Here is a 22,361-nt window from a genome sequence, read left to right as displayed (position 1 = left end):
GGGTGAATATCAACAGTGAAAACTACTTTTTGTAGTTACCCAGCCACTCCCAGTCTTTATTCAGGCCTAATTTGATGGTATCAAGTTTACAAATTAATTCCAGTTCTGCAGTTTCTCACTGAAGTCTGGTTTTGAAGATTTTTTTTTTGTTGAAGAATGGCCACTTAAGTCTGAGTGTCCAGGGAGCTTGAAGTGTTCTCCTACTGGTTTTTGAATGTTACAATTCTTGGTGTCTGATTTGTATCCATTTATTCTTTTGCATAGAGACTGTACAGTTTGGCCAATGTACATGGCAGAGGAGCATTGCTGGCACATGATCTCATATATCACATTGGTAGATGCTCAGGTGAATGAGCCCCTGACGGTGTGGCTATAGTAATAGCAATAGTAATTCTTAATGTTTGTGGGACTTCTAAGCATTTTTCACTAGAGATAAGCATGAGCCACAAAATTTGGATCTGGTTTCAGATACTACTGCCCCTTAAAGTGTCTAGGGATTTGGTTCAAGCACCTCTCCTTTGTAGAATTTGGTTCCTTGTTCTCTCTAACATTCTCCCTACAATTGTGCCCATCCCAGTGACCACCACCCAACAGACAGTCGGTTCCTCTCCTGGCTAGCACTGACTAGGTACAAAAGGATACCAGGGAGACACAAATGGGCACCCATAATGAAATGAATCTGCTCTGGGCTCTCCCTGCATGCCCTAGAGATGCTACAGGTGCTACTCATAGACCAGACAATAGTATATGGAGTTGCTGCTGCCCATCTTCTAGGCAATGGTCTCAAGAGGTCTAGTCCAGTCCCCTGAACTCAAGGCATGACCAAGCATTATCTAGACCATCCCTGTCATGTCTGTCTAACCTGCTCTTAAAAAAAGAAAAAACAAACACACTCCAGTGATGGAGATTTCACAACCTCCCTGGGCAATTTATTCCAGTGCTTAACCACCCTGACAGATAGGAAGTTTTCCCTAAAGTCCAACCTAAAGTACCCTTGCTGCAATTTAAACCCATTTAAGTCCTCTTGTCCTAGCCTCAGAAATCAATGAAAACAACTTTTCTCCCTCCTCATTGTAACAGCCTTTTATGTACTTGAAAACTGTTATCATGTCCTCTCTTCTCCAGACTGAAAAACTGCATTTGTTTAATCTTCCCTCATAGGCCGTAATTTTCTAGACCTTTAATAATTTTTGTTGCTCTTCTCTGGCCTTTCTCTACTTTGGCTACATCTTTCCTGAAAAGTGGCACCCAGAACTGAACACAATCCTCCAGCTGTGCTGATAAAGCCTCAGAGTAGAGCAGAAGATTTTCTACTTTTGTCTGGCTTACAACATTCCTGATAATACATCCTGGAATGATGTTTGCAAGGTGGGTTTTTTGGTTGTCTCCTCCCCCCACCCCAGCAGTGTGATACTGACTCATATTTAGCTTGTGATCCACAATGACCCTCAGATCCCTTTCTGCCATACTCCTTTCTATACAGTCATTTCCCATTTTGTATGTGTGCAACTGATTGTTCTTCCTAAGTGGAGTATTTTGCATTTGTCCTTCTGGCCATTTCTCCAGTTTGCCCAGATCATTCTGAATTTTGATCCTATCCTCCAAAGCACTTGCAACCCCACCCAGCTTGGCATCATCAGCAAACTGTATAAGTGTACTTTCTATGCCATCTAAATCATTGATGAAGATATTGAACAGAACTAGACCCAGAACTGATCCCTGCAGGACCTCACTTGATTTGCCTTTCCAGCTTGACTGTGAACCACTGATAACTACTCTCTGGGAATGGTTTTCCAACCAGTTTTTCACCCATCTTATAATAGGTCCATCTAGGTTACATTTCCCTACCTTTTTTTCTGAGAAGGTCACATGAGACAGTATCAAAAGCTGTCGGCTATGTCTACACTGTGGACCTTACCAAATGCACATTCCAACAGCATCCTGAAACGGCTCTGTGTGTAATTAAACCTTCTTCTGCCAGTTCTCACATCAACATAGGACTTCATGAGCCAGGACAGTAGAAGATAGTCTGGATCCCCTGAAATGAGTGGGCCCAGACACAGTTACTATTCATATTACTGGGAGAAAATGAAGCCCCTTCTTGTCTGAACAGGTAAATGTGAGATCCTTGGAATACCCTGGCATCATGCACTCTGCCAGTTCCTCCCATGTTGGCATCCTTGGCCATCCCTTTATGGTCCACCAAGGCCTGCATAATGAGCAAGTAGTATCCTTGCCAGTTGACATATCCATGTGCATCTGGTGGGGGCAAACGGTGATCATATATGAGCCACCAATAGCCCCAGCACAATTCAAGGAACTCATTCTCTTAAAGCTAGGTCTTATTTTGGGGACATTAGCAGCCATCACCACCCACAGATAAACCGCACAAACCTCCCCCACCACAGCACCAACAGTTGACTTGCTAATACCAAACTGATTAGCCAACAAGCTGTAGCCCTCTGGGATAGCCAAGCAGCAACAGCAGCCTGCTTTTGCACTCATAAAGTCCTCTCTCATCTGCACGTCCAGGTACTGAAGTGTGAGGAGCTGTCCCTGACACAGTTCTGGGAAGATGGCCTTCCTCACATGGAAGTTCTGGGATCACTGCTGTGCATCCCAGGTTTGCATGACTGTGTAATCCTACCACTCTGTGCTTGATGCCAGAGCCATTAAAACACTGCATCAGCTATCTCCACGCCACCATGCAGGCACACCACATGCATGATCTCCACATCCAGGCACACAGCCACTTTCTCAGGGTGATGAGCCACTGCTGACATGCCCCCCACCATGTCTCAGGCCCTGCATTCACCTCCTGCTCTGAAAAAGAGTTCTGTTAATGCCAACAGCTGGCCCAGGTCCCTGTTATGAGCAGAATCCATGGCTTGCTACTGCGGGGGACAGAGGCTGTGCACAGCAGTGAGGAGCTTTCAGTCAGAAGCATTTTGGCTTACTGAGTTGGCAAGCTAAGAACTGTCTCACTAGAGCCCAGGAAGGACGGACAACTTCTCCCACAATACACTGCAAAACCATTCATATAGTATTGCAGCTTAGTGTAGTGCTAAGAACCCTGGGTCATGCCCACAGAAATCCTAGCACCTAACCTGCACTAGTGCAGCACAAGTGTGGATGTGGCTATGCCCTGAGTGTGGCTTAGCAGCGTATATGCTCATGCTGGGCTTAGCTAACCTAGTGTCCCAAACCTGGCTTCCCACACCCAGGTAAACTCTGCAGTGAAGACATCCCCCAAGGTAATTATTTGAAATTGTTAATATGAACTATGAATCTCAGATGTCCCAGTCTGTGGCTCTACAAAGATTTGTGCTGCTGGTCTGTTCATGAAGCCACACCTTTTTCACAAAGAATTATCAGGAACAATAACCATTCAGTTCACTTCTCAGGTCTCATCTGCATTAACTACAGCTACATTGAGGGACCTATTTACAACATGGTTGTCTCCCAACACAGTTTAAGCACTGTTCTGCCCTCACATGTCAATGGGATCTTAACTATGTCCCTAGCCAGACCTAAAGCTTTGGGTAGTGCAAAACTTTTCCATGTTTCAGGAACATGGTTAAAGCCTCATCTATGCTCAGAACAGAAGAAGAAAGGGGAGCGTCCATGTACCAGCAATGTAGATACAGGTAAGCAACCGTTTTCATGTTCTCTCCACAGGTACTAATGCGGAGAGTGGACTAGATGATACATATGAGGGAAGGGAACAGAAGGAGACTCCACAGATTGGAAGGCATGAGATTCACTGTCCTAGGGATGGGGGTTCCACAACCACCGCTCCTAAGAGAAGGAGGTGGGTGTTGGTGGTCGGGGACTCTCTCCTCAGGGGGACTGAGTCATCTATCTGCCACCCGAACTGGGAAAACCAAAAAGTCTGCTGCTTGCCAGGAGCTAGGATTCACAATGTGACGGAGAGACGGCTGAGACTCCTCAAGCCCTCAGATCGCTACCCCTTCCTGCTTCTCCACGTGGGCACCAATGATTCTGCCAAGAATGACCTTGAGCGGATCACTGCAGACTACATGGCTCTGGGAAGGATAAAGGATTTTAGGGTCAAATGGTGTTATCATCCATCCTCCTCATGGAAAGAAAAGGCCTGGGTAGAGACCATCGAATCGTGGAAGTCAATGAATGGCTACGCAGTTGGTGTCGGAGAGAAGGCTTTGGATTCTTTGACCATGGGATGGTATTCCAAGAAGGAGTGCTAGGCAGAGACGGGCTCCATCTCATAAAGAGCATCTTTGCAAGCAGGCTGGCTAACCTAGTGAGGAGGGCTTTAAACTAGGTTCACAGGGGGGAGGGGGGGGAAGGAGACCAAAGCCCTCAGGTAAGTGGGATACCAGGAGGAAGCATGAGCAGGAGAGCACAAGAGGGGAGGGCTCCTGCCTCATACTGAGAAAGAGGGACGATCAGCGAGTTATCTCAAGTGCCTATACACAAATGCAAGAAGCCTGGGAAACAAGCAGAGAGAACTGGAAGACCTGGCACAGTCAAGGAATTGTGATTGGAATAACAGACTTGGTATGATAACTCACATGACTGGAGTACTGTCATGGATGGATATAAATGGTTCAGGAAGGGCAGAAAAGGTGGGGGAGTTGCATTGTATGTAAGAGCAGTATGACTGCTCAGAGCTCTGGTATGACACTGCAGAAAAACCGGAGAATCTCTGGATTAAGTTTAGAAGTGTGAGCAACAAAGGTGATGTCATGGGGGGGAGTCTGCTATAGACCACCAGACCAGGTGGATGAGGCTTTCTTCCAGCAACTAACAGAAGTTACTAGATCGCAGGTCCTGGTTCTCATGGGAGACTTCAATCACCCTGATATCTGCTGGGAGAGCAATACAGCGGTGCACAGACAATCCAGGAACTTTTTGGAAAGTGTAGGGGACAATTTCCTGGGGCAAGTGCTGGAGGAACCAACGAGGGGCAGAGTTCTTCTTGACCTGCTGCTCCCAAACTGGGAAGAATTAGGGGAAGCAAAAGTGGATGGGAACCTGGTAGGCAGTGATCATGAGATGGTCGAGTTCAGGATCCTGACACAGGGAAGAAAGGAGAGCAGCAGAATATGGACCCTGGACTTCAGAAAAGCAGATTTTGACTCCCTCAGGGAACTGATGGGTAGGATCCCCAGAGAATAACATGAGGGGGAAAGGAGTCCAGGAGAGCTGGCTGTATTTTAAAGAATCCTTATTGAGGTTACAGGGACAAACCATCCCAATGTGTAGAAAGAATAGTAAATATGGCAGGCAACCAGCTTGGCTTAACAGTGAAATCCTTGCTGATCTTAAACACAAAAAATAAGCTTACAAGAAGTGGAAGATTGGACAAATGACCAGGGAGGAGTATAAAAATATTGCTCGGGGATGCAGGAGTGAAATCAGGTAGGCCAAATAACACTTGGAGTTGCAGCTAGCAAGAGATGTTAAGAGTATCAAGAAGGGTTTCTTCAGGTATGTTAGCAACAAGAAGAAGGTCAAGGAAAGTGTGGGCCCCTTACTGAATGAGGGAGGCAACCTAGTGACAGAAGATGTGGAAAAAGCTAATGTACTCAAGGCTTTTTTTGCCTCTGTCTTCACGAACAAGGTCAGCTCCCAGACTACTGCACTGGGCAGCACAGCATGGGGAGGAGGGGACCAGCCCTCTGTGGAGAGAAGTGGTTCGGGACTATTTAGAAAAGCTGGACGAGCACAAGTCCATGGGGCCAGATGTGCTGCATCCGAGAGTGCTAAAGGAGTTGGTGGACGTGATTGCAGAGCCATTGGCCATTATCTTTGAAAACTCATGGCAATCGGGGGAGGTTGCGGACGACTGGAAAGGCTAATGTAGTGCCCATCTTTAGGGAAGAAGGAAGATCCTGGGAACTACAGGCCAGTCAGCCTCCCTTCAGTCCCTGGAAAAATCATGGAGCAGGTCCTCACGGAATCAATTCTGAATCACTTAGAGGAGAGGAAAGTGATCAGGAACAGTCAGCATGGATTCACCAAGGGCAAGTCATGCCCAACTAATCTAATTGCCTTCTATGATGAGATAATGGGCTCTGTGGATAAGGGAAAAGCAGTGGATGTGTTATTCCTTGACTTTAGCAAAGCTTTTGACACAGTCTCCCACAGTATTCTTGCCAGCAAGTTAAAGAAGTATGGGCTGGATGAATGGACTATAAGGTGGATAGAAAGCTGGCTAGATTGTTGGGCTCAACGGATAGTGATCAATGGCTCCATGTCTAGTTGGCAGCCAGTATCAAGTGGAGTGCCCCAAGGGTCAGTCCTGGGGCCAGTTTTGTTCAATATCTTCATTAATGATCTGGAGGATGGTGTGGCTTACACCCTCAGCAAGTTTGACACTAAACTGGGAGGAGAGGTAGATATGCTGGAGGGTAGGGATAGGGCCGGCCCTAGACAAATTAGAGGGTTGGGCCAAAAGAAATCTGAGGTTCAACAAGGACAAGTGCAGAGTCCTGCACTCAGGACAGAAGAGTCCCATGCACCGCTACAGACTAGGGACTGAATGGCTAGGCAGCAGTTCTGCAGAAAAGGACCTAAGGGTTACAGTGGACGAGAAGCTAGATATGAGTCAACAGTGTGCCCTTGTTGCCAAGAAGGCCAATGGCATTTTGGGATGTATAAGTAAGGGCATTGCCAGCAGATCAAGGGATGTGATTGTTCTCCTCTATTTGACATTGGTGAGGCCTCATCTGGAGTACTGTGTCCAGTTTTGGGCCCCACACTACAAGAAGGATGTGGAAAAATTGGAGAGAGTCCAGTGGAGGGCAACAAAAATGATTAGGGGACTGGAACACATGACTTATGAGGAGAGGCTGAGGGAACTGGGGATGTTTAGCCTTCAGAAGAGAAGAATGAGGGAGGATTTGATAGCAGCCTTCAACTACCTGAATGGGGGTTCCAAAGAGGATGGCTCTAGACTGTTATCAGTGATAGCAGATGACAGAACAAGGAGTAATGGTCTCAAGTTGCAGCGGGGGAGGTTTAGGTTGGTTATTAGGAAACTTTTTCACTAGGAGGGTGGTGAAGCATTGGAATGCGTTACCTAGGGAGGTGGTGGAATCTCCTTCCTTTGAAGTTTTTAAGATCAGGCTTGACAAAGCCCTGGCTGGGATGATTTAGCTGGGGATTGGTCCTGCTTTGAGCAGGGGGTTGGACTAGATGACCTCCTGAGGTCCCTTCCAACCCTGATATTCTATGTTGGAACTGGGTTACAGGACAACGAGGCTGGATGCAGCTGGATTTGTGGCAGAGAGACACCTTACTTCTGGGCTTAAATTCTGCTGACCTCCACAGGCACAAAGGTCTTTTCATGTAACAATTATAAAATGTGTCCCTTGGGCCTCTCCCTGATGGATGTGCAGACACATTGTTCCTAGTGAGAATGAAACAGCAGCAGCTCTGAAGTTTGGGTTTGGTTCATACAGCGTTATCCTGAAAGCTGCAACACCCATTAGAAACCACAGTTGCAAGGACTGCAGGGACAGGATGAGAGACTCCCCATTTACAGCACTTATCTCCACAGGGACTGACACATTAGCACCCTGGAAGTGGTGACTTTACAAGGGATGTTATTAACTTTAGCAGCACTGAGTGGGTTAATCGTGAATAGTAACTCTCTCTTTCTCTTCAACACTTTCAAGGCCAGATCCACTGGGCCCTGCCCTTACCAACCCAGGTCCTCCAGAAATGTTGGGTGCTGGCATAGTCTACCTTTGTGACATCATAAACAGAGTTCTGCTGAAAATTACCTCTTTTCCACTTCAGAACATTTTTACCTTTTTTTTTTTTTTTTTTTTCTTCAAAATTCTTTTGTGCATAGGGGTGAGTTTGAACCATTGAATACAGTAACCTCCCACTCCATAATTACAGCACAAGTCCCACATCTGAACCAAACCCTCCAATCAGATCTCTCTGTCAGCTGCCTCTAGACAGGGGTGGGCTCTCTCTCTCTCTGAGGGCTTCACGTCCTGGATGGGGTTTCTTTCCTCAAAAACATGTTGCAGCAGTTTCACAAATTCTATGCACGCTGGTGGAACACTGAATGTCATTCCAATTCTTCCTATGTGCCTTTTTCTCTACATGCATGACAGCACAGTTCTCCATGTTGCTATTATTGGGTTCATTTTGTCTCCAGAATCTGTAAGAAACATGTGTGAGATACATATTGGTATGAGTTTTAGGAGTTGAACAACTTGTAACAGGTGAGGATGAAAGAAGGGGGCAAATTAAACCCTTTAGTTAACCAGAAAGATTCTCCTACCAGGCTCAATACTGTTTCCTTAAAAGGGATTTATAGATCCTGCTCATGTTCCCCCAACAAATCTGCTCTTTACTGGACAAGATGCACTTGTAGCTACAGTACGACCAGAGCTCCTTTGCCCTCCCCACAACTCTCACCCCCTTGCTTGTCCATTACACTGTATATTAACCTGTGGGACTGAGGAGAAGACAGTAACTGGTCTCCATGGAGATACTCACGCTGCTGTCTCATTATATGGAGTCTGATCCACCCAGTGCCACTGGCCTTCCTGTGCCTGATCTGTCAGACCGATATAGTAACTCTTGTCTGGGATGGATGTAACCGTTCTTTTTGTCAAATTGAAAATGAAATCCTGAATAAAAATTACAAATTAATTGTCCACATTCAGTCATTGAGCTGACAGTAGTAGGCAGGAGTCCCTGTAGTGCATGTGTGTGGGCGTGCGAGAGAAAGAAGGTGATGGCTGGGAAATCCCAGGATTGAGTGAACAGGGAAACTGAATTCCCAGCTCACCTTCAATAGACCCCAAATAGTAGGGTGGATGGGGTCTTCTAAAGATCTGAATGCTCAGCTCCCCAAAGAGTCTAATCCCCAGAGAGTTACCTGCTCAGTTCCTGTGTTGATCACCACCAAGTGGGAGCCCATCCCTGTGCAGTTTGTCTCACTGTCACCCCAGTTCATGATGTCTTTAGAGAAGTAGTAGCAGCTGGACTGAAAGTGCTCCCAGTCCATGGGGCAGCATGTCCAGACTCGCCCTGTGAGGGAAGAGAAAGTCAAGGAGAAGAACTTGTAATAATGAGAGATGGAAAATCCCTACTAATCTGCATCTCTGTCATTCTCTCGAGACAATGCAGGATTGTTCCCTACAGTTTATTTCATCGGGCTTGGACTTCTCCAGTTCTGAGACTTTGTCCAGACTAGGCTAGAAGATGTTTTGTTAGAACATCTTAGCTCAGACAGTCAATAAACCTAGTGTAGACTAACACGGGTTAGCTGACGTCTAGAAAAAGGCAAAATGACTCAGTTAATGTTCAACCCCTTTCCGTGGGGAGACTTGTCAATAATCTAATAGGCCCTTAGAGGCAGGGAATGTTTCCTTATCCCCATCCTAAAATGAGCTTCTTTTACTCCCCTTTATCCCTCCCTCCTTGTGACCACTCTCAGCTAACCCCTCCCTTTCCTTGTTGTTCACACCCTGCCTGGACTTGTAGAATGTTGCTATTTCTCCTCTTAGCCCTCACTAAGTCAATCTGTACAGACTTCATTTTGTTCTCTTCCTCTCCCCCATACATCAGTTCCTCTGGTCCCCCGTTGATCCAGAGCTGGGTATGAATCAGGCCCCTAACCCAGAACAATGATGGTGGGGTTAATCCCTCTCTCTCTTTCAGTGTCACTGACCTTTCTCCTCAGCTCTCCCCAGGACACAACGCCACTCTGCAGAACTCTGGGGCAGGGCCTTGTGCTTTTCACAGCCTCCAGTTCCCTTGAGTAGAGTGACTGGAAAACAAGAGAGGAAAAAAAGAGAATGGATCCAACTATACCCATCTTCTCCCCTGCCTGGGTGCAACCTGATTTCTTCATCTCCTGGCCATGGACTGTCCCAGTGTGGCTGCCCCTTTGTAAGCTTCCATTATTGTTATAAATGCCAACAACCACCTCCCCTGGGACAATAGGGCAGCTCACCTCTCTTCATCTTTCTGCTGGCGGTGCAGACCAGTTATACTGATTGACCAGAATAAGCCAACCGATCTTGGTCAGTATGGCAAGAAGAGCATCTGACCCACAGGGGAAAGATCAGGGTGAATGTGGCTAGGGAACAGGTTATTAATACTGGTACCCCTCATTCAAGCAGTAGCAGATATCAGGGCCTAGTAGGTTGGTTTCCCAGTGGAGGATAAATCAGTGGAGTCTGGGTATTTTCTTGCTGTAACTTATTTATTGTCACTACTCCTGGAACTGAGGTGGTCAGAAACGGCATTCAGGCAGATGCCTCTTTCAGAACTCTGAGGCCACGCACCAATGCCCATTTGCTAGGAAGCAACCCTGCCCTTAGAATTGACTATAGTTAGAGAGATTAAAGCAGGGAGAAAACTCTTGCTTTTCCCAACAGCTCCCTGTGAAAGAACTGCCGAGGCTGGTGACATCACCGGGGGGTGTGGAGCTTCTTTGGAGTTGGTCAAAGTGATGTTGGAGAGTGGATCAAGAGAGAGAGATCTGGGAATGGCTGTCAAGGGAACCAGGAGTCAGAGGGTGTGTGTGTGTGTAGGGGGAGGGGGTCAGACAGAAGGTCTGGCTAGACTTTCCTGGAGAGCTGGGATAACTCAAGAAGGATTCAACCTGAGGAGGGAACCTGAAGAGGTTGAAGGGAGCTCAGTTTGGTGTGTCCCTGGTCCCAGAAGCTCCCCTCATAGGTAGATTGTGGTGGGCTCTGGAGGAGAGAGATTCCTCAGAGAGAGTGAGGGACTCCTTAAGCCATCCCTGCCAGTAACCCAACAACAGGGGTTGGTGCTGAGAGGTGACACCAGACACGGACAAGTCACAGCACAATCTGCCTGTATATTTGTAAATAATTAAGAAGCTCAACACAGACAAGGTAAGATGTAAAAAGAAAAGGAGGACTTGTGGCACCTTAGAGACTAACCAATTTATTTTGAGCATAAGCTTGTGTGCATCCGATGAAGTGAGCTGTAGCTCACGAAAGCTTATGCTCAAATAAATTGGTTAGTCTCTAAGGTGCCACAAGTCCTCCTTTTCTTTTTACGAATACAGACTAACACGGCTGCTACTCTGAAACCTGTCAAGGTAAGACGTGTGGTTTCTGTGTATAAAACTATTTCTTTAATGCTTCCAGTTCCATGTTAGATTATATTTGTTTTTGTTCTTGATAAATAAGATACTTTATTTTTGCTAACTTTAAGACTAAGCCTGATATAGGCTACTAATTTATTTAAACACCTGACTTCCACTTCTTGAAGTGATGCTAGTTGGAAAGAGCACATAGAGGGTGAAGCAGTTTTAGATCTAATTGAGTGATCTAATGGAGAAGCAGCAGTCTAGGGGTTACAGCAGAAATTTCTCATGGTTTAGTTATAGCCCAAATGTTAATGTTGGAGTTAATTGAGCTGTCTCAGTGAGCAGAAAGATACGTTCCATTTAAAACAAAAGTTGAGGCTTAAAAATAGACTAGTTGGATCTCTCCATAGATATGACCATATCCTCTGATGTGCTGTACACTCTCAATTCCTACTGAAGTCAGTGACCTGATGGTGCACAGCACCCTGCAGGACTGGTAATGAGGATGATGTCCTCACTGAGGACAAGTCCCCTAGACATGTTTAAAGATATTTGGATCATAAGTGTAAGCAGAGTCAGGATGAGCTCCACCCTGACATCTGGTGGTGAGGTGTGGCAAGTTGTGGAAAAGAACTTCAGGGGCTGATCTCATTTGCATAGGCACACCCACCCCACCTAGAATGAGGCCATAGATGGCCAAATGGTCACTTTGGCTGCTGTGGGATTCCCAGTGTCTCTGTTATTGGGGCAGGAAGAATAAATTATTACCCTGATTATGGGAATCAAGGACAGTGGAACTGTACTTGTCCTTTTGTTATGATGGAGGGACTCGCCATCAACTAAGTAGCACTCGTTAGGTAAGGGACATGGGTTCCAAAACTCTGAATTGAGAGAGGCTGGGGGCAGATATTAATACTTGGTGGTATGGGCTCCCTGGTGAGGGCCTTACATGCTAATTGCACTTCCTCCTCTCTCCACTGTGGAATATCAGAGCTAATTTTGATTCCATTAGGAGTCTAGTTACAGACTGCTGAGCTGAATTCACTTTGGGCTAATGGTGCACAAGCACTGAGGCTCCCCTACTACAAGCTGAAATCACAAAAGAGCTAAACTTACTAAGAGCTGAAATCACTGAGTGTTGTGTTAAGTAGTGGGGGAGCCTGAAGATATAGGGTGGAGCAATTTGCAGAACGGTGAGCCGAGCGGTTGGTGGAGCAGAGCAGTTTGTTGGATGCCTAGAGCAGCTCATGGGGCGGCTGGCAGAGTGGAGCCCCATGGAGAGGTGGAGCCATCAGCTTTGGACCATGTAAGGTGCCCCTTAAACCCCCCCCCCATCTCCACCCAGGTTGGGAGGTAAAACTCTGCAGATAAATTTTCAAACTCTGGGGTTGCCGTGACCAGGGACAGAGACTTTTGGGTCATTGGACTTTTGGGACTTTGGGTGATTTGGGGTTGCTGGACTCAAGAACCAAAGGGAAAGGGGCATGCCCCAATTTGCTTGGGGTGGGTTTTTTGCTCATGGGTTGTGTTATGAATCCTGTTGGTGGTGTTTCCCCAACATAATGCCACATTGTTTCTCTCTGTTATTAAAAGGCTTTTTGCTACACTCAGACTATGTGCTTGCGAGAGGGGAAGTATTGCCTCTTGGAGGTGCCCATCGGGGGTGGTATATATTTGTCCCAGGTCACTGGGTGGGGGCTCGAGCCGGTTTGCATTGTGTTATTGGAATGGAACCCCTAGATATTGAACCCGGCCCTTGTTGCTGCCAACTCTGACAGGCAGAAGGGTTACATAAGTAAAAAACATTATAAGAGATTAGAAATTACTTCTAGGAACTGGTGCCCCAGATACAAAAGGCTCTGTATCTCATTCCCGCTGACCCATCCAGTCTCCCTGAACTGGAGCCAAATTGGAACCAGTGTCCTGGAGCTGAAAGGCTCCATCCCCCAATCCATTTGGGTCACCTGGACCCCACAAGCTGGAGCTGGATTAGAACTGATGCCCTAGAAGGGAAGGCAAAGGCTCAGAACCCCATTCCCTGATCCCTCAACTCATCCAGTCTCCATGACATAGAGTTGGATTAGAACTGGTGCCCTGATACGGCTCTAGATATTTTCCCCTGATCCTTCTGAGCATCTCACACCCTACCATTGCTAGTTAACATCCCTGATCCTCTGGACATTTACCTCCCGCTGCCAGATCCTTCCCTCATATCCCAGACATACTTTTCTCAAGAGACCATTTTGCTTGCTGCCCATTTCTAATCTTGTCCATCCACTGATCCTTCCCCCTTTGCCAGTCAAAAAAGGATTGTTCCCAACAATATATTCTTCAGGGCTTTCTCTGGGCTCAGATGTTTGGGCTCCCACCCTGTCCTCAAGGAGACTTTTCCACAGTCTAACAAACACCTCTGCTGGGAATTGTTTCCTGATTGTCCAGTAGGATATTTCCCTCTTTGCTTAATTTTATCCCCTTTATTTCCAGTTCTCTTCCCTCAGGCATCCTCCTCAAACAATTCCTCTCCCTGTTGGATAATCAGCCAGTATATACTTACCAATGAGGGCAATGAGGAGAGAGACACACAGCAACAGCAACAATGCTGAGATCAACCACAGGAATCGCCAGGTGGGCTTCTGGGGTGCACTCTGCGGCATGCTCTTCTCTGCGGGAGCTAAAGGCAAAGAAACCCCTATCCCCCAAACCAGTCAGTTCTGCTGACAGTAACCCTGTCTGCTAGGTGTTAGCAGCTGAATGAAAAACTTCATGCAGAGACCAAATATCAACCTATATTCAAGAGTTAAAATGTTCTTCGAGATGGGACCAAATTAGAACTCTGGGTGATGACCCCCTCTGATGAAGCTCAAATTCCAAGCCAAACTCCCCTACTCCAGCCCCTATGGTGAGCATATATTCCAATCACAGGTGTTCGGGACTGAGGTTAAGTGTTTGAGGGGCATGGTGGATAGAAAGCTGGCTAGATCGTCGAGCTCAATGGGTAGTGATCAATGGCTTGATGTCTAGTTGGCAGTCAGTATCAAGCAGAGTCAACCCAGAGTCAGTCAGTATCAACCGGAGTCAGTCAGTCAGTATCAACCCAGGGGTCAGTCCTGGGGCTGGTTTTGTTCAACATCTTCATTAATGATCTGGATGATGGGATGGATTGCACCCTCAGCAAGTTCACGGGTGACACTAAGCTGGGGGGAGAGGTAGATACGCTGGAGGGTAGGGATAGGGCCCAGAGTGACCTAATCAAATTGAAGGATTGGATTGGGCTAAAAGAAATCTGATGAGGTTCAAAAAGGACAAGTGCAGAGTCCTGCACTTAGGAAGGAAGAATCCCATGCACCGCTACAGGCTGGGGACCGACTGGCTAAGTGGCAGTTCTGCAAAAAAAGGACCTGGGGATTACAGTGGATGAGAAGCTGGATATGAGTCAGCAGTGTGTCCTTGTTGCCAAGAAAGCTAATGGCATATTGGGCTGCATTAGTAGGAGCATTGCCAGCAGATCAAGGGAAGTGATTATTCCCCTCCATTTAGCACTGGTGAGGCCACATCTCAGGTATTGCATCCAGTTTTGGGCCCCCCACTACGGAAAGGATGTGGACAAATTGGAGAGAGTCCAGCGGAGGGCAACGGAAATGATCAGGGGGCTGGGGCACTTGACTTATGAGAAGAGGCTGGGGGAACTGGTCTTATTTAGTCTGCAGAAGAGAAGAGTGATGGGGGATTAGATAGCAGCCTTCAACAACCTGAATGGGGGTTCCAAAGAGGATAGAGCTAGGCTGATCTCAGTGGTGGCAGATGACAGAACAAGGAGCAATGGTCTCAAGTTGCAGTGGGGGAGGTCTAGGTTGGATATTAGGAAAAACTATTTCACTAGGAGGGTGGTGAAGCACTGGAATGGGTTACCTAGGGAGGTGGTGGAATCTCCATCCTTAGAGGTTTTTAAGGCCTGGCTTGACAAAGTCCTGGCTGGGATGATTTAGTTGGGCTTAGTCCTTCTTGGAGCAGGGGGTTGGACTAGATGACCTCCTGAGGTTTCTTTCAACCCTAATCTTCCATGATTCTGTGGGGTTAAGTGTTTGAGGGAGCTCTTCATGTCTCACCAGAGTATGCCCACAGCTGACAAACTTCATGTAGCTCTTTGAAATCGAAGTGAAAAGTGCTACATAAAAGCTAGGTATTATTATGATCTCCTATGATCTAAGTGAAGCTTTTTCAAGGGCATTCCCAGAGCCTTTTGCACTCCCCAGAGAATGTTTTATTGTTCTAACTTCTATTTCCTCCACATGCATTTGGACCCACTGGTTGGGGTGGGATAGGTGATGCACCAGCAGGTGAAATAAGGAGAGTGGGGAGGAGTGTGAGAAAGAAGTGCAATGGAGACACATGAGAGGCTAGTCATGCTAACTTGTGTAGTCAGCTGCCCCTTCCACCACTACTCATGCCAGAACAGGATTTAGGGACACTAGGCAGCCCAGGGTTGTTAGCCAGTTTTGGAGCTTGAGAATCAGGGAGAACCACAGGATGGTCTATCTGTGTCCAGCTTCCTCACTAAAGATACAATACAGCTGAGTCCTGTCTCTTCACTACTGTCAGGGGCACCACAGGTATCAGGGAGGTGACAGAGGAGGGAGGGGAATGGGTCACACACAGAGGGTAGGGGAGGGGAACACTCACTGAGGGACTGGCTGCTCCAGTCCCAGTAAGGAGCACTGGAGTAACACAGGGGCATGGAGAATAAGGGAGGGGATTAGAGAAAGCAACATCCATTGCAGGAGAAGAGTAAAGTAGCTGGAGTGCTAATACCTGGTGAAGGTCCCTTGAGAGGCTGTAATAGTTTAAGTTTAGGTCTAGAGAGACTCAATTTTTTTTCTTTGTTCAGTTTGTAATTCTCAAGTCACCCAGTAGCAGCAACAGGCAGGGTAACAGAGTCAGAAGCAAGGCTCTTGATAGAGCACTCTGCTGGGAAACTGTATATATCATTCCTAAAATACACAGTGAGTACACCAATAGTTACTGGGGCTGGTTGAAAATTGTCCATTGAAACTTTTTTTTAAAAATGGAAAATTGGGTTTTTGACAAAACAAAAATTTTCACGGGTAGTGTCTGATTTCATTTTCTGAGGAAAAAACACCATTTTCTCCTCAGCTCCCACTAGCTGTTACACTGTGCTCATTAACTGGGGGCATTCGGTTGTGTCTATGCATGATCTTTGCAGGGGAGATCAGGAGGCCTCCTCCTCCGGGAGATTTTTAAATCCCTGACTTTGCTCCCTTCTGCCCCGTTCCAGTGCAGTTTTATGAGCCCCTTGGATAAGTCACCTCTGGCAGGATCTACCTACCTGCATATCTGTCACTGTGGAGGTATCTGAGTGGTTGCTTGGCAATAGCCAAAGAGAAAGTAAAACTTCTCCATCAGAGGCAGGGAAAATACCCCAATCTTCTCTTCCCTCTGGTGCTGACATTTTAACATGCAGCTCCTGAGAGCCCCCCTCCCCAGCACATCGTCCTATTTAGGAGTTTCCAAGCTTCTCAAGGAGGATGTTGGGGGTTCTCTTCCACTGCACCATGGATAACTGGGCAGCATGAAACTCACCCTCATCAGTCTTTGATGGTCCCCTGGAGCAGTTGCCATTGCGGTGTGGCTGCTGGTTAGTTATTTGCTGCCCCCTTCTTCCCATCTTCCTGTGGCTCTGCCAGTTGTATATCTAGTACCAGCCCCACTCATGGGAGGCCCTCCCCACACCAATTGATATACTCCAGGACACTCTGCAGAGAATCCTGGGAATGTGGCTAGAAGACAGGCAGCCTATGTTCAGCTTTGTTGTCACTGACCATGGGGTCAACATGACCAAAGTAATTATCCACGAGCACTAGAGCAGCAGCCAGCATTTTATTCACACCCCTTGTCTTTTAATCACTCACCCAAGTCATCTAGAGAGGCCCTGACTCTGTGAGAGACAACACTGCAATAGCATGCAGCATCGGTGGATATTTCCTGCTCTCTGAAAGCAATGTACTAGCTATGGCCAGTCCAGGGCCCCTCGGGCACCCCCCACAGTACTGGCAGCAGAGTTTGAGCATGCCCTGGAACCTCCCAGTGTTCACCTGCAAAAGCAGACTCATCAAATGCCTTTGGAACAGGACTTGGGGGAATATTAAACTAGCAGCAGCTCATCTTGACAGGAGTACGAGTGAGGGCAGGAGGAACATCTGAGTGCAGTATCTCCAAGACTCAGTTACAACACAGTGTCACTGAGTCAGTCACCCTAACTGTGCATGCATGTCTGGCTTCTGTGACTCATTTCTTGAAGCAGGCAGGGAAGGACCTCAGGCAGGTCTCTGTCAAAGCAGCTGAGGTTGGCAAATCTGAGGGAAGAGCTGCAAAGTCAGCTTGCAAATGTCCTTGACAGCACTCAGTACGTCTATATAACCCTACCGCATCATGGGGTTGTGTACAGGGTCTTGCAACTTGGGATGGAGACCCACAGGGCAGAGGAATTTCTATATCCAAATAAATATGGACCAGCCTGCATTTCCTCCCTATACAGTACCCCCTTCTATTCCTGCTGATCCTCACAGGCTTGTCATCTCACTGCTCCCTATATGTCAATATCATAGAATATCAGGGTTGGAAGGGAACTCAGGAGGTCATCTAGTCCAACCCCCTGCTCAAAGCAGGACGGATCCCCAATTAAATCATCCCAGCCAGGGCTTTGTCAAGCCTGACCTTAAAAACTTCTAGGGAAGGAGATTCCACCACCTCCCTAGGTAACGCATTCCAGTGTTTCACCACCCTCCTAGTGAAAAAGTTTTCCTAATATCCAACCTAAATCTCCCCCACTGCAATTTCAGACCATTGCTCCTTGTTCTGTCATCTGCCACCACTGAGATCAGCCTAGCTCTATCCTCTTTGCTCAACCCCCATTCAGGTAGTCGAAGGCTGCTATCAAATCCTCCCTCATTCTTCTCTTCTGAAGGCTAAACATCCCCAGTTCCCTCAGCCTCTCCTCATAAGTCATGTGTTCTAGTCCCCTAATCATTTTCTTCCACATTCAGCTTTGTGCTTTATCCCATGCAGCTCCTGACTTATGGATTATTTTCAGTCCGCATTAGGTTCCTCTGTCTTCCTCAAGAAACCCCTCCTAACTTCTACTCCTTTATGATCGCTCTACGTGTTGCTGCTTCTGAAATATTCTTCCTTACATTGCTGTTTGTCTTGTCTTCACCTGTATAGTGTTCAGAGCAACGGCCAGGCCAGTTAGGCTGTAAGGTCATTGGGAAAGGGAACATATGTTATGTTTGTAAAGTGCCTAGTAAATTTGCATCATTATATACAACATTTGTTAATAGCAATAACAATTTTCAATCTTTTTGATCTTTAAATGTTAGTTACTTTTCAGCAGAGATAGGCATGAGGCACAAAACTGGATCCAGTTTCAGATCTCAGATACTTAAAGTCTCCAGGGATTTGGTTCAAGCCCATCTCTTCTACTCAGCCTTTGTTTCCTTCTTTTCTTAGTTCTATTCTTCTCTAGAGCTGGGCAAAAAAATTTTGGATGACTAGTATATTCATCAAAAAATGCAGTTTCAGTCTAACAAAAGCTATTGATTAATTTAATATATATTTTTCAGGGAGCTAGATTCAGAAGGGGACTTAGGTACCATTCACAAAACAGCCAACAGAGGAGGTGCCCCCTTATAACCTTTGGATCAGTGGTTAGGGCACTCACCCTGGGATATGGAAGACCCATATCTGACTTGCTGTTTTAGAACAGGGAGTTGAACCCCAGCCTCTCCCTCTCCTAACCATCCAGCTAGTCAGGGATAGGTGTCTCACTTATACCTGTTGAAACTGTTTCAGTTTGTATAAAGAACTAACTAGTACTTACAACAGGGACTTGAACTTTGGTCTTCCTTTAGCCAGGGGAGTGCCCTCACAACAGGGCTATCATGTATTCTAGGGGTAGAGTTCTTTCAGTGTCTCCTGCTGAAACTTTTCCTCTTTGTGTAAAATAACCAGTCGTTAGACCAGACTGAGAAAATGACTCTACAGCTTGGTGGTTAGGTAATCATGAGGGGGTGTAAGCAAGGTTCAAATGCCTGTTGTAGAGCAGGAAATTGAATCTGGGTCTCCCACCTCTCAGGTGAGTGCCCTAACAACTTGGCTAAAGGAGGGAGCACCATCAGCTCCACCTATTTTATGCACCTAGCCCTTTAAACAATGCCCCAAACCAAAACATTTAGCTCAACCTGAAAGGGACTTCTGTCGACTTTTACAATTTGCTGAAAATTTCAAAAAAGTTTGGATTCAGTTTGACCCAAACTGTTTTTTTCCAGATCTGCCAGTGAACCCCTCCCTCCCCCCCCGCCAGTTATTCACCAAATTCAATTCTGCACCCAATCTGGGCAGATTATGTGCCCTTGCATTCAATGCTGGCTCTCATGATGGGTACAGAGGACAAGCAGCCATCATGAAATCTCTGCTCTGGGTTCCCCTCCCTGCCTGCCCTTGAGATACTGCAGGTGTTGTCCATACTCTGGAAAAGACCTGACAACAGTATGTTTAGTTGCTGTTGCTGCCCCTCTTCTAGGCAAAATAACATTCCCTGGGCTCCTGAATCTTTTAGCTACCAACATCTTGGGGGGTACAGACTTCAGTACTATAGCTCCTCCTTGTTGGCTCTCATAATTCTATTGCTGGTATGACCCCATCCATTATCCTTCACATTTTAACCTTGCTCTGAGCTGTTCCAGCCACACAGATCTCCTCTAGAGATCCCCCTCTCTGTATCTCAGCCCTTTGTCTCTATGTGGATAGTCAAGTGGGGTTCTGAAATACCCTAACCTCTAATGCCCTCAGTGTATCTCTTCTGGAGATTTCACTCCCTGTATCTCTTTCAGATCCATAACTTTTTTCTTGATCCCCTGTACCCTAGAAATTTCCCTTCATCACTGTCCAGGTATTGGCAAAATTTGCATCTATACCAACATTATCTCAGGGTCAGGTGGCAGCTAGTGACCTACAGGGTAAAGGCTCTAATAAGTAACTTCCTGATTCCCCTGAGCCAGACTGTGCCCCTAACCTAGGGCTAGATGGGAAACAGTGCCGCAAAAGTGAAAATCTCCATAGCCCATTCCCCTAAATAGTCTGTAGTTTACCTTTGGTCTTTGCAGGTCGTGGTGGCGCATTCTTGAACTTTACCTCAATGTAAGTAACCTCTGATGCCATTTGGAGATTGTTGCTGATCCCTTTTCTTTATATATTTATATTTTTATTACATTTAGAATTGATCTTTTAATTCCCAAGAGCCACAGGCCAGTCATGCAGTCCTTCCCATCTGGAGTGTCTGCCACCCCTTCTCCCACCTGTCAGAAGAGGAGAGACAGGGAGAGGAAAGCCCCTAAGATGAGCTGGGAGGTGCTGGAGATGGAGATATATCCCAGACAGCTCTTGGAACTCTTCATGCAGAAAATCAGCCTAGGCTTTTCTCCTCATGGGTTTATGTAAATGAAAAACAGGAACCTAGTGGCTGAGAGGGTAACTCGGGGATTTCTCATGACTGGAACCCAGTTTGTTCTGTTCCACGCCCTTCTATAGCTTTGTCACAAGGCGGGAATCTTTTGTCTCTCTGGGTCCCCACCCCTCCTTCTAAATGGAAAAGCACCAGGTTTAAGATGGATTCCAGTGTCAAGTGACATGGTCACATGTCCTGGGAGACCCCAAGCCTTCATTCTTGCTGGTCTGACTCACAGGAAGGCTTGCAAGTAAACAGAGCCATTTACAACCAATTGTCCTAGTTGATGGGAGCCATCAAGGTTCCAAACCACCATTAATGGCCCACACTTTGCATAACTACAATAGGACCTCAGAGTTATATTTCATATTTCTAGTTTCAGATACAAGAATGATACATTTATACAAATAGGATGAACACACTCAGTAGATTATAAGCTTTGTAATGATATCTTACAAGAGACCTTTTGCATGAAGCATATTCCAGGTACATTATATTCACACTCATTAGCATAAAATGATATGGAGTGCAACATCACACTGAGGTTTTAAGGAAAACAATAATTATCATGAGCCTCATGACAAAATCATGAGAGTTGGCAAGAAACTGGTCATCAAATACCCAAAGAGAACCTGCTTCAATACTGAAATAAACCCCCTCCATCCGCACACCCCTGATTGTCACCTACCACCCCACACTGGATCCAAGATGGGATATCTGTGATGTTGCACTCCATATGCTTTACAAAAATATGTTTATAAGTGTGAATATGATGTAACTGGAATATGCTTTATGCAATAGGTCTATTGTAAGGTATCATTACAAAGCTTATAATCTACTGAGTGTGGTCATCCTATTTGTATGAATGTATCATTCTTGTATCTGAAATTAGGAATATGAAATATAACTCTGAGGTCCTATTGTAGTTAAGCAAAGTGTGGGACATTAATCGTGGTTTAGAATCTTGATGGTTCCCATTGACTAGGACAATTGGTTGTAAATGGCTCTGTTTACTTGTAAGCTTTCCTGTACACGTGTGTGCCAGCCAGTGAGTAATGAAGTCTCACAGGACATGCGAACATGTCACATGATACTGGAATCCATCTTAAATCTGGTGCTTTTCCATTTAGAAGAAAGGGTGGGAACCCAGAGGAAGACAAAGGATTCCCACCTGTTGCCAAAGATATAAAAGGGGGTGGAACAGAACAAAGGAGGCTGCCAGTCATGAAAAATCCCTGAGTTACCATCTGAGCTGGAACTAACAAGAACTGTACCAGGGAAAGGATTGGGCCCAGACTAGAAAGGAGTTTAGTCTGTGAAAGAAGCTTACTGGAACATCTCTAAGCGTGAGATTTACCTGTATTCAATTTCTTAATGTATTAGGCTTAGACTTGCATGTTTTGTTTTATTTTGCTTGGTAACTTACTTTGTTTTGTCTGTTATTACTTGGAACCACTTAAATCCAGTGGCGTATTAATGCCTAGGCCGACAAGGCCTAGGTCTAGGGCGGCAAATTTGCAGTGGCGGCAAATTTATAATAGCAGCTAGAGGCTGCTTTCCCCGGTGACGGTTCGTGCCCTCCACCCCGGCCTCACCCCAACTCTTCCCCTTCCCTGCCCCCATTCCCCACCCCCTCCCTGCCTCTATTGGTCCCCTTCCCCAAATCCCTGCCCCGGCCCCGCCTCCTCTCTTGAGCGTGCTGTGTTACCCCTTTTCCCCCTCCTTCACGAAGCTGTTTCACGCACAAGCACTGGCAGGGAGTGG

The 22,361-nt window shown here is 46.4% G+C and overlaps 1 protein-coding gene across 1 annotated transcript; it reads right to left on the bottom strand.

Moving 5' to 3' along the window:
• Positions 1 to 7,878: 7,878 nt before the first annotated feature.
• On the bottom strand, positions 7,879 to 20,562 carry LOC140905908 (C-type lectin domain family 4 member E-like). Its single transcript, XM_073329411.1, has 6 exons — positions 20,242 to 20,562; positions 13,632 to 13,766; positions 9,683 to 9,781; positions 8,888 to 9,039; positions 8,503 to 8,636; positions 7,879 to 8,161 (listed from the first exon to the last, which is right to left on the bottom strand). Exons 1-6 carry the CDS (start codon positions 20,309 to 20,311, stop codon positions 8,011 to 8,013), a joined length of 741 nt encoding a protein of 246 aa, XP_073185512.1. The 5' UTR covers positions 20,312 to 20,562; the 3' UTR covers positions 7,879 to 8,010.
• Positions 20,563 to 22,361: the final 1,799 nt, after the last annotated feature.

Source organism: Lepidochelys kempii, chromosome 1 (assembly GCF_965140265.1).
Source record: "Lepidochelys kempii isolate rLepKem1 chromosome 1, rLepKem1.hap2, whole genome shotgun sequence".
Lineage (NCBI taxonomy): Eukaryota > Metazoa > Chordata > Testudines > Cheloniidae > Lepidochelys > Lepidochelys kempii.
This window is presented reverse-complemented; position numbering and strand designations above follow the sequence as displayed.

What these genes read in the sequence shown, in the direction of transcription:
- LOC140905908 (XM_073329411.1), bottom strand. Translation starts at nt 20,311, where the DNA reads ATGGCATCAGAGGTTACTTACATTGAGGTAAAGTTCAAGAATGCGCCA. An exon ending in TCTCCTCATTGCCCTCATTG is followed by an intron (nt 9,782 to 13,631) that starts GTAAGTATATAC and finishes CTTGTTTTCCAG; the next exon opens with TCACTCTACTCAAGGGAACT. An exon ending in GGGGAGAGCTGAGGAGAAAG is followed by an intron (nt 9,040 to 9,682) that starts GTCAGTGACACT and finishes CTTCCCTCACAG; the next exon opens with GGCGAGTCTGGACATGCTGC.